Source organism: Epinephelus moara, chromosome 16, assembly GCF_006386435.1.
Source record: "Epinephelus moara isolate mb chromosome 16, YSFRI_EMoa_1.0, whole genome shotgun sequence".
Lineage (NCBI taxonomy): Eukaryota > Metazoa > Chordata > Actinopteri > Perciformes > Serranidae > Epinephelus > Epinephelus moara.
Genome location: NC_065521.1, coordinates 20,008,491 through 20,024,168, shown reverse-complemented (window position 1 = coordinate 20,024,168; position 15,678 = coordinate 20,008,491). Strand labels below are relative to the sequence as shown.

At 39.3% G+C, this 15,678-nt stretch overlaps 1 protein-coding gene across 2 annotated transcripts in view; it reads left to right on the top strand.

Moving 5' to 3' along the window:
* The first annotated feature begins 5,418 nt into the window (after nt 1-5,418).
* The window catches only part of espn (espin), a 55,234-nt gene continuing 44,974 nt past the window's right edge, over nt 5,419-15,678 (top strand). For both annotated transcript variants that reach the window (XM_050064110.1, XM_050064109.1), the window contains exons 1-2: nt 5,419-6,155; nt 9,758-9,951. In XM_050064110.1, coding sequence (XP_049920067.1) covers nt 5,856-6,155; nt 9,758-9,951 — 494 coding nt within the window. In that variant the 5' untranslated portion in view covers nt 5,419-5,855. The remainder of the gene's footprint in view (nt 6,156-9,757; nt 9,952-15,678) is intronic.

Sequence of the window (15,678 nt, the reverse complement as noted above, 5' to 3'; positions counted from 1 at the left end):
GGGGGGGGGGGGGGGGGCGTGGCCTGCACGAGGTGTCCGCCCACAGAGAGAACGCGTCCCTGTCATTTGGCCCCAAACCTCGTGTTGTAAAAGGGCGCTCAATACAACTGCAGCCTTCAGCCAGCAACGACCTGCAGCGCACCGCTGCATGGGCTTTAAACCACGAGCAGAGGGACAACGAAGTCACACCCTGGTATGTTATTATCATTATTATTTCCATTGCAAGAACGTAATATTATATTTATAGGTAATCTGTTTGTGTGTTGAAGATGTCACTACTTAATTTAATCTAAAAACAATGTGATTTAGCCTGAATCTCAGCCTCTTATCGTCACCTGTCTCAATTTGCTGTTAAATGTTTATTAGGCTTTAGGTGAAATATTTTGTGACAGTGTTTGATGTCTGAGTTTGAATGATAAGATTTGTCCGACAAGTTGAAAATGACATCTATAGCGTGTCGTAACTGTAACACGTGACTGTGGTGTTTGGATTAAATGTTATGATGTGAGACATTAATCTAATCTGCTCCGTTATAAATTTACATAGCTGTTCCAGCTCTTTGTGATATACAGTTATTTGGTGTAGGCTACAGTTAAATAAGTGTGGGCCTTCTCCCCTCCTCCGCTAAAACTTTTTGGACTGTTCACTGTGGACGCTGCATTGTTAAAACGCCTGTCTTGTCAAACCACTTGTCCTGTTTCTGTCAGTCGTTATTGAGTATGAGTGTGAGAAAGTCTGACCCAAGAAATTCTCACTGCAGCTCACGGATGACTGGGTCCCTGTGGGAGGACACCACGCCTGCATGGTGAGTTCAAGGGGACAGAAGACATCAACTTTGCCAAGATATTCACCTTGTTACCTCAGAAATTTAACATGTTTATCACTGCTATTGTTATAATGCTGTTAGATATTTCTAGACATTTGCATGCACTAAATGTTTTAGGGATAATCATAAAGGTAACAACCACGAAAGACAGGTTAACATGAATATATAGCTTATATGGAAAATGCTTAGCTGTATTTTGATAAAGGTCTACATCAGTATGGAAGGTAATTATATAAAAAAATATGTCCATTTAAAAACAAGAAAAAACTGTTTTTATTTCCCACAACATCTACACTTGGCTGCAATTATTAAAAGACGTTTATTTGCCTAAAAAGTTCAGCAAGGAATATCATAGAATAGACAACATAAAAATTCCTTTACTTGTTTATGGTCTGAAATAGCCAGAAACTGATGCTTGTAGACATTTGTTGGGATTAATATGGGGGGAAAGGGGAATCTAAATCACTTCAATATATGTAAAATAATTGTATATAGAAAGGTGAACTCAGTTACACAGACACTGGCCTATAACAAGTGCTATACAATACAGCTGCAAGGTTCATTTAATCACAAAATTGTTCCAAATTTAAATATCTAATGTATTCCATTTATTATAAGATTAGGTGTAAGATCTTAAGGTGTTTTCCTGGTGCTCTAAATTTGTGAATTAATTCCAGGAAAGGTTAAGGGAAAGATGAAAAAAAAATGCAGCCTAGTTTGAGGATGGGAGGATTTAAAATGATAAATAAAGCATTTTTCTCTCTTTGTGTGTGTTGGTCTTCTTTCAGCTGCTCAATAAAGTTTATTTTGTCTGGTCTCCCTTTTTATATAAACCATGTGTACACCTCTTATTATTGATTATGGTGAACGATTCTGTGGTTTTATTCTTTATTTTATATTAAGTAAATATGCAGCCGATTCATTAATACTATTAGTATTTTATATCATGCATTGGTAAAGACTCTCTCTACGGTTAAACATGGACTGAAGGCATCCTCCCTGCACGCGCCCAGGTTTACTCATGCGAAAGCAATTATTGTAGGGCACGCGCCAACCAGCTGGGCCGTTGCAGACGGGCGCGAGGAGCTGCTCAATGTAAGAGGGTACTTCTACTATAATTTTTACAATCTTTTTTACGGGTGGTTTTAAATATATGATGTCTGACTGGTAACACATTATAATTATTATTATTTATTATAATTATTATTATTATTTATTATTATTAGTTCTAAAGGGTATAAAGGTCTAAAAATTCAAATTCTAATAATTTTTTTGAGGGTTGTTATCGAGACTTGCGTCATAAAGATGGTTCTGGGTGGGCTATGAAAGATTTTTGAATTACCTGTGACAGACACACTAAGAACAGTTTTAATGCTCAAATTTGGGCCGTATATGAACTTGCAGCCTATCGGTGAATTTGGTGCTTTTCTCTGGATACACTGTTTGAATATGTTTAGGGGTTATTTGCCGTTGCTAATAGACAGTGGGTTAGGTTATAAACAGCATGGACCCGAGTAGAAAATGTCCCAATTTGAATGTTCCCGTGTAGCAGCAGATGTGACCATACAATAGATGGGGCCCACGCGCTGAATAATTAAGCCCAATTTGAATAACTGTCTCACGTCTGACGCGTGCAAGAAATATCCCAGCTTTCCCAGGCTTTGAAGGGAAAACCGTTGGCTGGCCCTCTCCACCTCAATAGGGATTTAACCTCTCTTTGCTTCACGTTGTGGGAGCGTCTTTAAGGAGGCCTGGGAACAGACTCCAGATCACCTACACATGATTAAATCCCTTAATTATAGAGCTGCAGCTGCACCAAAGGCGTGTTCTGTGTTTTAGGTCTTGGACTTATTTACCAAAATGGCAAATAAATAGTCTTATATTAATAAATATACCCTCAAAAAGACAATATTGTATATTATGTTATTGTTAAAATAGGGACATATAATATAGGTCTGTACATTTATTATATTTTCAATAAGAAGTACGCCTATCATTCCCGCATGTTCAGATATAATGGCACTGATATAGTGTATTCCCAGATCGTGTTAGGGAGTTATTATTGTCCATTTCCTCAGGGAATTGCCCCATTAGTCAGACCACTCGTGGGAATTTCCCCTCTCCTACCCCAGATCGGCGCGTGGTGTCTATGACAGTTGGACCGGTGCAACAGATGGTCTGGAGAGGCACGCGCCGAGCACGAGACTGGTCCCAAAACCCCCTCACCCCCCTACTCCGCAGCAAACCCACCCACATGAAGCAGAGGCCGCTGAGACGCAAAAATCAATCTGACAGTGAAGAGGCGGAAAGTACTACAGGACACTGTGTGAGGCTGCAAGTTCTCTTATTATTAGGATGTTAGCTCCAAAATCAAGCCGGGAAAATATAACATTTCAAACAGATATGAACCTATAAACAAGACTGAACACGAGCAAGATATACTGGCTTATATTTATAAAGCCCTCCAATTTACACAATGTTTAAAAAGAAGGCTTCAAAGCATTATAATTAGTCCAGTGTTTTAATAAAAGAGCAGGTTGCTTCTTTAGTATTAGTCGTTATTAGGATATGACTGTTAACGTGTGTGACAGCAAGTGATTTAGAGAAGTCCACACAAAATGACTTGTCACCTGAACACCTCAGCAGGTGAATATGAAGCCATCCTGCCACCGTTTGGTGATTTAAAGTATTACAGTTCATCACAACGTCAGGTTCATGAAAATATGAGTGTTTACTATAGCCATCCTACTTTATAATAAAACTCAATGATTCGAGACAATGTCAGATCACACTAATATCATAATGTATGCATTACAGTATGCATTTATGAACTGTTGCAAGTGGGGAAAACAGCTGTGCAGAGAACAGTTTTAACTGAAAAAACCTGTAGTCTTCAGTTGAGTTATTTGAGAGGGTGACTGATGTGCAGGCTTTGACTTGTGGTGGAAGGCAGAACCTTTACGAAAGAATAAGTATGAATACCACAGTGCATATCCACTAGTTCAGTCCTGCATTCCTACTCTAATAAAAGTACCATGTCAACAACAAAATGTTCCTCAAAGTAATTAAAAACGGTCTCATTCAGTGTTTTACTACATCATTCAGTTAAAGTTATGGATCCAATAACGCGTAATCAGCACTGTCCTGCTGGTGAAGCTAATTTGAACTACTTTCTATTTATATAGCCTCCTGTGAGGCACTTTAGTTAATATCATAATTTCTTTGGATCATATTTGCACATAAAATCAAAATCTGCAAAGTGACGTCAGAAAATTGACTAAAAATATTTCTCTAGCATAGCGAGGCTATACAGTTACATTGAATAGATGTGTATATTGTTTGTATGTAATTACACTTAATAACAGTGCTTGAGTAAATGCAGGCTAATTATTACTTTCCACCACTGCATATTTTCATGATCATCCATTTGTCTCCCAGAGGAAATTTGTTCCCCTCTTGGCAGGATTTATAAGCATCAGTTGTGATTTTCTCTGCTGCACATAAAGATTCGTTTCTCTGACCACACAGCCATATATAGTTTTGCAAAACACACACTTGTAGTTGGAGCAGACGTATGATATTGTGATACAGGCTACATACTCAGTAGCTACATAAAGTGAACCATATTTGTTTTTATATCACAGCTACAAAAGCACCAAATGCTGATTTTATCGACAGTTAAGCAAGAGGTTAATGTGTTGATCAAACTGTTACCAGCTCACAGAACTTTTAATAAGCCACCGGTTCTCAAACTTTTTTTCCGTATCCTCTATAAAATATTTTTTCAGCCACATACTTTCTGAGCAGTGCCAAACCTTTTCGGTAGAAAAAATGCCTTTAACAAGAGGTACAATACAGAACAACAACATAAAAAACACTAAAATGCTATATTTCAAATTATAAATAAATCACAATTTTTGTCATAATGCAATAATAGTGAGACGGCACTGTAGTTGAACTGTCTTTTTGATAAATTGCAATTACAATTATTTAGAATTTACAAATATAATTATTTATTTAATTATTTATTTTATTTCATCTATTAATTATCTAAGAAATTGTGCATGACTAAAAGAAAAAAAAAATCTCACGTATCCCCTGCAGTAGGCTACTCCTGCAGGGGTACAAATATTTGACAAATACTGGGGGCTTTAATTCCTAACTACTGAGTTCAGTTTTACAAAAAGGCCACCAGATGGACCTCTCCTGTGTACAAACCGTGGGTGTACAGTGATGCTGATTTCACTGCCGTATGTAAAATTAATGCCGATCAGGCCGCATGCAAACAAGACTGGGCGTGTGTTCAAAAAGCCCATTGCTGAATAGAGTTTAGCCCTGGGTCTATACTTGACTGACACCCACCACCACAGTTGTATAACTTTCTCTGTGGGGACATATAGCCTGCACGGAGTTTTAAGTAGCCTGTTCGTACTGCCCCTTTAACTTCTGAGCCGATTTCCAGAAAGCAACAACCTGTAACAAGCTCAGCGATCCTCCCCTTGATGGATTATTTAACAGGCGCTGAGTCCCATGTCGCCATCTGCTATAGGAAGAAAAACACGGCGGAATATTCTCTGAGGCACATGATACACGCTAGCAAACAGGGCCCATAAACATATTCAACAAAAGACAGTTCACTGGGACACATGAATTAAACTTATGCAGCAGGTGTTCAGCATCCTGCGGGCGTCAGGGAGAGAAGAAGCGGATAACTGAGCCACACCGTCGGGCAAAACATAAAAGCAGGTTAGTTTATAACTCAGATAAATAATAATGGACTGAGTTTTGTTTCAATATGTAGAGAGGTGTCGCATATTAAAATGTGTATGGTCGGAAACGGATCTTGCTTCTGACCCTTTGGCTCTGGGAGGATGTGGAGCGATAAGTGAGTTTCCCCACAAGACTAACCGGGTGACTGAGATGATCTGAAGCTTTGTAAATACAATGCTGACCCCATTAGCACGGTGAACCGATCGGGCTCAACGCAGGCAACCACAGGGAAGGAGTCGTCCAATCTGCAGCAGCAGCGATGGTGGTGGAGGGAGACAGGACGCTGCTGGCCGCGAGGCAGGGGGACGTGCAGACTCTCAAAGTGCAATTAGCGCAGAAAACGCTCACCAGCGAGGTCAAGGATGTGCTGGGGGCTTCCCCGGTCCACCACGCAGCCCGGGCCGGGAAACTAACCTGCCTGCGGTTCCTGGTGGAGGAGGCAGGGCTGCCGGGTAACTGTCTGGCTAACAACGGGGCCAGCCCGGCGCATGACGCAGCTGCCACCGGCAACCTGGCCTGCTTACAGTGGCTGCTGACCCAGGGTGGATGTCGGCCAGAGGTGAGTGACTTGAGCTTTAGTTGTGCATGTTGAAGCCTAATTCTCTCTTTCCTCTGACCTGGCTGCAGTTTCTCAACTATGTGACCTACCTAACAGCCTCAGGGTCCAGTAGATCTGGGATATACTCATGCTTAAAACAAAGGTGTAATATTTTCTAACAGACTTTACACTAGGCAATAAAAGACCGTCTGAAACATGTACACCATAATGAGACACTGAACTCATACTAACACAATTCAAAGGGTATAGCAGCTCAAGGCAGGGTGACCCACCTGCAGCTGTTGACAGAGATATACAGTCTGTTTAATGACTTAAGTGACTCAACATGCTCAACTTCATTAAACAAGTGCTTTGCCATTTAAACAGGCACTTCCACAAATAGTAAGTTGAACACAAGGTCAATAAATATAGTTTAAACTCAATCATGACACCATTAAGTCATGTTCTGTAAAACCACAGTCCTTTTATCTTGAGTGGTGATCAGTTATTAGTTTGGTGATGACAAAAGATAACCTCATGCAAGATGAACTGCCCTCAATATGCACTGAAAACAGATTTAGCATCAAGACATCAGGACTTGGTGATGTTAGAGAAGTGCATGAATACTTTTGTTATTGTTCTGATGACATGTTAAAATGCTCAGAGGAATATAAAATAAAGAAATCATATTTCTTTGACAAAACTTTACCACATGTGCGACACTGTCAGTTGGTAGGCATTAGGGTTTTTTTTTGTTTGTTTAGTCTTTTTTGTCTTTTGTTGTTTCAGTACAAACCCCATTGTACTGCCTCATGTTCCCATGGTAATGAAGTATGCAAAACTGGATTTGCAAAAGTAATATCCTTTATACAGCGCATACAGTAACTCACAAAAGGGCACATATACAAATACATAGTTTGATGCGATAGCGGGGAAGATGTCTGGTAAGGAGTATATATAAACCTTCATGATTCAACCCAATGAGCCTTTATGACTCAACTTGTATGCTGGCAGTAAGATGTGTAGTATTCACACCAGGGAAGGAATGCAGCAGGTATTTTGAAGGAGTCTTAGTAAAAGCTCTGATACAGTTGTACTGTAAACCCAGATGTACCATTAACATTATATGTGCATACCATAATATGTTGTTTCTCTTAAGTAACACAATATAATCCAGTAATTTTCTACACTTGCTTATACTACGCAGAGCATGTGCAAGGTATCGCAGCATGCTTTGGGTGAGAGGCAAGGCACTCACAGGACAGGTCACCAGTCTATCACACATAGACCTGATACAACATTTACAGTCACTGGCCACTTAGATTTTCATGGAGACCACGCAAACTTAACAGACATGATCTAGTCAGCTCAGTCAGATTCATCCCTAAGACCTTGGTTTGAGGTGACAGTGCTAACGACTAAGCCACGAGCTGACCCATTTTACTCTTACTCGCAAATAAATTAGACCAACACAACACAGCCCAAGTACCAAACCCGAGTCTATCGGACACTCGATCTAACCTCTTGTAATCTGTGATTCTAAATTTGAAACACAGTAATAAGAGCTCTATCATCTATTTACTGTCTCCATTACTGCCGCTGCCTGACAGACCGCAGAACAAATAATACCCCACGCCACCAACTAACTGATAAGATACTTGGCTGACATTTAGTAAAACCTATCGATTACCACTGGCAATGCAATCTACTTGATGAGTGATTAATGTTAGCTTTCACTTTTCACCATTGTGTCTTAATGCTTTATGTTACTGCACTCTAATACAGATTTTATCTGATGTTAATGATGCTCATGTGAGGCACTCCACTGCCTTCTTTGTTGATAAGACTCGAGTATTACTATACATCTGTCCACCAGGGCTGACGTATGCTTTAAAGCTTCGATTGTTGCCACTGTAATTAATGTCTAAATCAATATTCAAATGCTCCATTTTTAAATCCCAAATAGTCCATAAATTAATACTTATCCAACATTACTTATTATTACTCTGACTCGCTCTCATCTAACATCAGTCACCAGCAATCCAGCACCACTGAAACTGCGACAGTTTGACCACACATGACAGGCTTACAGATATGCTAGCAAGATGTCGAAAAAGTCAAGCATCTGGAATAGTTTAAACATTTTGCGAAAATGACCCCCGAAAAGTTGAGTGGCAGAAATTCCATAGGAAACTGGCAATGACCTTGGCAAGTCACCTGAAAACCTGTGTCACAGAATTTTGGGTGCATCTACTGAAAACTGATGTTTCAAAAAAGTTCGACTTTGGTGTTTTTAGCAAGTGGCAATCTAGGGAGCTGAAAAATGAAGCCAACACAGTAGTACCAAAAACTGCAGTTCTTTAAATGGCCACTTGAGGCTGGCTCTGGAATCCAGTCAATCCCCACTGACACTCAAATTAAAATGCCCAACTTTACAGCAGCAGTAAACATGTTTACAGCCTGGAAAAAAACCCATTTGGTCTCTTTAGCTAATTTCCATCTTCATGACAACTGTAGGGGGCTGAATTTTTATATAACTCACTGGTTTACATTTTGCTGAGGCTTTACATTGCCCATAATTAATGGCAGGCTGCTTTGAGTGACAGGCTGTCTGCAGATAGCATCCTCTGCCTCTCAGTCAGATCCACCCCTCGCTCCTCCACAGCGCCAGCCTCTCACCGAAATATGGTCACTTCTGGCTCCAAAGAACCAAGATGGCAACAGTAGAAGTACTGAACTCAAGGCTTAAAAATGGGCTTCAAAACAAATCAATGGGTGACATCACTGTAGATACGTCCATTATTTTTACAGCCTATGTTTTTAGCAACCCAGTGTTGCTTTTCCAGAGGCTTTTGTGCTACCAAACGTGGGTATTTTAAGCCAAAACCTATCTTTTCTGGGCCATGACAAAGTGTTTTTGTGCATAAACATAACATATGGTAACCACAGCATTGTTAGAAATTTAAAGTTTTAACGTATCCTCTACATAATACAAGTACAACACATCCCTGGTTTGAAAAAAAGTACAATGGCAACATTTATTCTGGCACTTAGGTTGCAAATTACTACTTTAGTCATGACAGGTATTTGGCTTTAATATCTGGTATCTTTCAGATTATTTTTTCTTATTCTGACATAGCTAATTACACTGTAGGTTTGAGTGCATTTGTCACTGTATATAAACAGCTATCTTCAACATTTATTAACATTTTATATGACCCATTTATCTCACATAGCACAGGGAGTTCTATGATTTATTCCCTTTCTCCCAGTTTCAACAGTGAACACTAAAACATAGCAACAAATAATAATAATAATATACAAATTGTTTTTCGTTATTCTTAAATTGAACCATGACGGAGCAGCACCACTCATTCATACAGACTGCTGACATTGTTGTGGCCTCTGGATGCCAACCACTGCACATTTCAACGCAGTACAGTTTGCACAGTAATGACGTTTTTAATAGGTCTGACATTTGCTGGTGGGTCCTGCTTAAAAAAAAAACGGATGATTAAATATCTGAAATAGTTTTGATTATTACCTTTTTAACATAAAAATAATTGGAAATGTAATTTCAGAAACCCACATTTCAGCTGTATCTGTCTTTGTTTGATTGACAGGACAGGGACAGTTCCGGTGCCACTGTTCTTCACCTTGCATCCCGCTTCAGTCACCATGAGATCACTGACTGGCTGCTGAAGAGCGGCGAGGTGGACCCCGGGGCCTCCACCGACACAGGTGCCGTACCTGTTCACTATGCTGCTGCCAAGGGAGACCTTCCCTCTCTCCGACTGCTACTGGGGCACAGCCCAAAGTAAGAGCAATATGGTTTTGTCTTTGCAGCAGTCAGTAAGCGTCTTTTTACCATGTTTAAAATCTGATCTGTCAAAGTGATTTATCAGCTGTTGATTTCTTCTCGCTGATGTCTAATAGGGATTTAGCATAGTAACTTGTAGGATTTAAGGATTGTTTTTGCAGGGAATGCAAATGCCTTTGTATAGAACACACTCTAAAACCAGAGTGGGTGTCATTGACGTACAGTACTTAACACAAATTATACAAGATTTATCTAAATATATCTTTTTTTTTAAACTAAGTATATTTAGTAATACACAAGAACAACAGTATTGTTATTTCCTGATGGTGCACATTCATAAAACAGGTCAGTGCTAAAATGTGTTGGTCTCAAAAGGTTCTTTAAATCTTTCTTTCCATTATTCCCATCCTCATTGTCCAACCTATTTAAAGACTTTTTATGTATAAACTGGGAATTTCCAAATTGAAATGAAAATCTGAGGTTTCTTTCTGAGCTGGTAAAACAGCAGTCAGGACGACAGTCGTGTCAATCGTTTAACAGATATGACAAAGTTAGTATAAACAGCCCAAATCAATATAAAAATACAATATCAGAGTTACTTTTATCACATACAATAAGATATAAATCTAAAGTCTAGTACCTAATACACCTCTTTTTATTTAACTTGGTGCTCTTCAACACACCCTTCACTTGTGAAGATTACAACACAGATTTGATTTTAATAGAGCCATTAGTCTATGGCAAGTTTTATTTTTTGTCGGCTCTCATCAGTTTCCTCCTACTGTTTGTAACTGAAACAGCTTGCAGCAGATCCACTGCTCAGATTCAGATTTCAGACTGCTGCCAATTAAGCAGTCTGACATTGATAAATTATCTACCAGATTTCAAAGGTCAGCAAGTAAACTCTTACATCTTTTCAGATGCTTACCAAACAAGTGATCAGCTTTTGGCTCAGACTGTAGGTATTATTTACGACACCAACTGGCCCTGAGGGGAAGCAGTCTGAACTTTACTTTTTTGTTACTCATGGCAGTTGAAATACTTTCTCTTTAAATCCCATTTAGAATAAAGAAAAACTCTTAATGGCTTAATTTTCCAATTAAAAACAAACTGCACAGCACCATAGCCCTGAGTGCTGCTTATATAATACATTAAGAATTATTTCCATAATGCTGACACAAGTCTGTCTGAGAGCCATGTTAACAAATCAAATGAGTGTTTGTGGTCTGATGTATTTTTGTTAAGATCTTGTTTCAATTACAAAATTAGATGCAATGTAAGTCTGTCAATTACTTTCTTGATTGATCATTTGGTCTGTAGAACATCAGAAAAAAATGAAAAATGGCCAAAACACTATCCTAAAGCACAAGGTGGCATCATTAAAGGGAAACATTGCCAAATTTCAACCAGCTCTGTCAACTCAGTGTGTGCAAATTAATGATGTTTGGCTTCGCCCTGTGCCACAAGCGCCCAGAACACCCACTCATTTGCCAGCAGACTGATGACACATTTCACCTCACCCAGCAGACTTGGATCAGTCAGTGGATGGTCTGGGTGCTCTAGGCACTCATGGCACAAGGGGATGCCAAACACTTTAATCTGCACATTCTGTCATGCTGCAGTTGAAAATGGGCAAAGTTCCCCACTAAGTGTCTTGTTTTATACATTAACAGTCCATAATCAAAAAAAAATCAAACTAGTATAATGCAAGACCAAAAAAAGCAGCAAGTTGCCAAATTTAAGAACCTGAATCATCAAGTGTTTCAGTCACTCTTTAAGCAAAAATGACTTAAACAATTAGCTGATTATGAAAATACTTGCCAATTAATTTTATATCAGTTGACTAATTGTTACTGCTCTGGTAAAAAGTGTTTGTGTTTGTTTGAGTGTGATTACCCCTTGATGAATATCATCCCTAATCAGTTCAGTGTCAGACCCACCAGTGCCCTGTAGAGATAACACCCTCCCATATTAACTATTACGTCTACATGGACAAGAGTGAGGCGTAGTTCAAGGACGGGATTAGAATGAACCAACACTACAGACTCTTCCTAAGCAGGAACCAGGTTGTTCGGTGGTAATATCTGCTTTAAAAAAAAAGTTATGCACAGATTTCGCAGCATCTACACCGCAGTACTCAAGTTACACAACTCTGACCAAATGTATAATTAGTATGTCTGTGTCGACCGTATTGAGAGCAAAGAAAAACTGAAAAAGCTCCATAGTCAGATCAGTAGCTTCACTGAGCCACCAGTTGATATGAGGAAATATGCAGCTCTGGCAATGTGACCTGCAGTTTTGAAGTACAGAGTATTACCATCATTTCTTGAGTATTCACATGGATTTGTGTGTCTGATATTCCCTAGTAGGGGAGTGGGATAATAACCTGTTAATCAGAGCCCCACTAACAGTTACAGTCACTGGAATTAACACTGTGAGGAAAGGTGTTAGCTCTTTCCCTAAAGAAACAGTTCTTCATATTGGATGAAAACATTCATGTTATGACACTTTATATTTTGAGTAATTGCTTGATTGTGTTTGTAATATGGCTGCACTGCAGCACTAAATACAAATTTATTTAACTGACACATGCAGGAGATGAATAGGTTGGGTCCTGCTCACTGGCATCTCAGTAATATGGCTGTTGATTGATTCCTCCCGACAGAGAGTGGTAAACAATCAATGCTATTAAACTTAAATTAGTTGTTGCTATTTTAGTGATATTAAAGTGAATTCAGTGTACAAACAGGTTCTTCTGGGTGACATTAAAGGCAAGACTGTGTGCCTTGCATGGTTTGTTTTTCAGTTTATTGATAACGCCTGTCTGGTTGTAAAAGAATAAAAAAGGTAAATACGGAGATAACCGTTGAGCTGATGGATGTTCTCTGTGCTGGTGTCTTTGTCAGCCATCAACAATGATCACAAACTGCTGCCATAAAGAAATAGAAATGTAGCTCATTTACAACTTAGTCTTTAAGTTAATCAGTATTATCTGTTGCTTTATCTTTGATGACCTGAGCAGAATGACCGGCTTGTCCAGACACTAACCTTGTGCTCTGCACCTCCAATATTGTGTGGTTGCACCCCAGACAGGTGCATAGCTGCTGAAAATTTAATGAGCCCCAGGGACATGGTAGCTCCCTGATAGCTGGGCTCCATTCACTCTTCTCCGCCACCACTCCCACTGTTGCTGTTTACCACCATCTCCACGGCGACACACAGTAGCGCCAACCGGCGATAAGATAATGAGGAAAACAAATCCGTTTGAATAGACGGGCTGCTTTCTAGTCACTAGCCTCAGGCATTGTTTAGAATTGAACTTTGCAGAATAGAGATAGCATTCTTGTTTCAGGGTTTATTACAAGCTGCAAATTTGTATCAGTGAGTTTAAGGAGGTAATTGGATGGCTCAGTTTGTTCTGCTTGAAAAATCACATGGACAACATGACCTCCTCTGTTACATGATCACTTTAGCAACTGTTGACGAAACAATAACATGATGAGAGTGTTGCTGCAAGCAAGCAACAACCAAAAACCAATTACATTTGAAGTTTTTTTGCATCATTTTACTAAACCAGTGGTTTAAGTTCTATTTCATGAATGCATATGCCATTCATTTCAAGACCTCCACCTTGGCTTTGACCATTTTAGACTTTTGAATTCTGGTGAGCTGGTTTTAGGATTGAGGCTTGGTACCAGTATTTTTATATCTGACATATATATCTTTATCCAATACAACCTTTTGATGACAGACAATAAAAGGATCTGCAAGAGTTTACCACTGAAATTTATTCTTGACACAGCATTTAGAGCAACTACAACCACTGAAACACACAATTAAAATGCATCCTTATACAATGGTCATATTATTGCCTTTGAAAATGCACATACAGTGGTTTGTGTGATATCTAACAAATTAGTGCGAATTAGAACCCTCTAAATGGCAACGTCATGTTACATACTTGATGTAAAATTACATAGGTTAGATTTAGGCAAGTAAAGTTGAGTAGGTTAAAATAATTCAAAGTTCACTTGGTTTCACACAAGACACAAACACCAGTCTGCATAAGGAAGCAGGTTGGGGTAGTGGACGGGCCAAACAAACACAGGATTTTCCCCCAGCAAACTTTCCCTCTTTATACTACTTCCTTCTTTACTTCAGTCAGCATATTTGTCATGTTATTGCAGCCTTCCTGATTATTTGGTTTACATATGAATTACTGGCTCATGATTATAGGGGTTATATCCAAATTCTGCTGTGTTACTTTTCATAGGTATACATATGATTTGTGTGTGAGAACAGCCTGGAAACTACAACTACCACATCTATTCATTGGTTGGGTAAAATGTGTGTATGTACAAAATGTAAAGAAATACCAGTGCTGGTTTAAACATACATGAAGTACCCACTGAGATGGTTGTTGTTTTTTTCCTTTAGTGTATAGTTGTTATTTTTGGATAACAGTATAACAAGTGACACATAGCAAATTCATTTTCTATTGAATGACATGCACAGGTTAGAGGTCCCCTGTGAAGTATAGACAGGCACTCAGGATAGAGGTCGTACTATAAAATGGCAGCAGTACTCAGCTGTCTGCAGTGTTGTACTCATTAAGCAATCAAAGTCTTTTTGTGTTCCAATTAGCACAACACAGATGTGGCTTTGTTTCCCAATATTTTAGTGTTTGTTAGATTCTTAAGCTAGCATCTGAATTGGTAGCTCGTTCGCCTGTCCATCCCAGAGAACCACAACAAACAGGCTCATGTGCTGTGCCTCTGCTGATAGCCTCAGCACACAAAAGAGTGAATGAATGAGAGAGGGAGACGGAGAGAGAGGCTACAGACAGGTTATGCAATCAATTAGTGCAGATTAAGATCTTTGGCCAAGCCATAATTCCAACATGCAGTTGAAAAGGGTAGACCTCTGCAGTAGTATATTCTAGAAAGTTGGCTATATAAAGGTTTGTTGGAAACACACAAGGTGGATACACAGGACAGTCTCCGAATTCCTTGTTTAGTCTTTCCTCACTTCTCATGTTTACAGAACAGTTGCTGAGCAGGAATATGTACTGTATAACTCAAATGGATCATACAGTCCACCATAAAATTAATTTAGGACCATCTTCTTTAAAAAAAAAAAAAAAACTTAAAAAAAGTAATGTAAGCTTATCTGTTTTGACCATAGTCTTTGATAATAACTAGATATTGAATGCCAAGATGGCGACTACTCATTCCAATGGAGTTGCTCGCCTGGTGCACACACCAAGAAAGTTTTCTAGCTTCCAGGTTTAGTTCCGCGGTGTGCGGCCCACTGAATGTACGCAGTAAGGTGTCTCCCCCTGGCCCTGCCCACCAGTTCTCGTTCGGTTCGTAGACTTTACATTGTGATGACGTCAAAGGTATTTTAATCGCTTTTCTCAGCTTGAGGAAAGTTACATATATATAAATCCACCATGGCTCAAAAATTCAAAATAGAAAGAGTCATAACTGATCTTGTTTGCAGTTCCAGGTGTCCTGTAAACAGATTTACAGACGACTCTTTTACAATGGGGGCCTACGGGGAAAATCCTTTCTGGGCTGCAGGGGATTATTTCGCTGCAGTACTGCGAGTGGACACTGGGACAAATTTGCTGCAAGGGTGAGCAGTTTTCCTGGGGGCCTGGTTTTGACACAGGAAACAATATGTCGGCCGGCTGGTACCAAATTATCAGGAATTACAATTTAA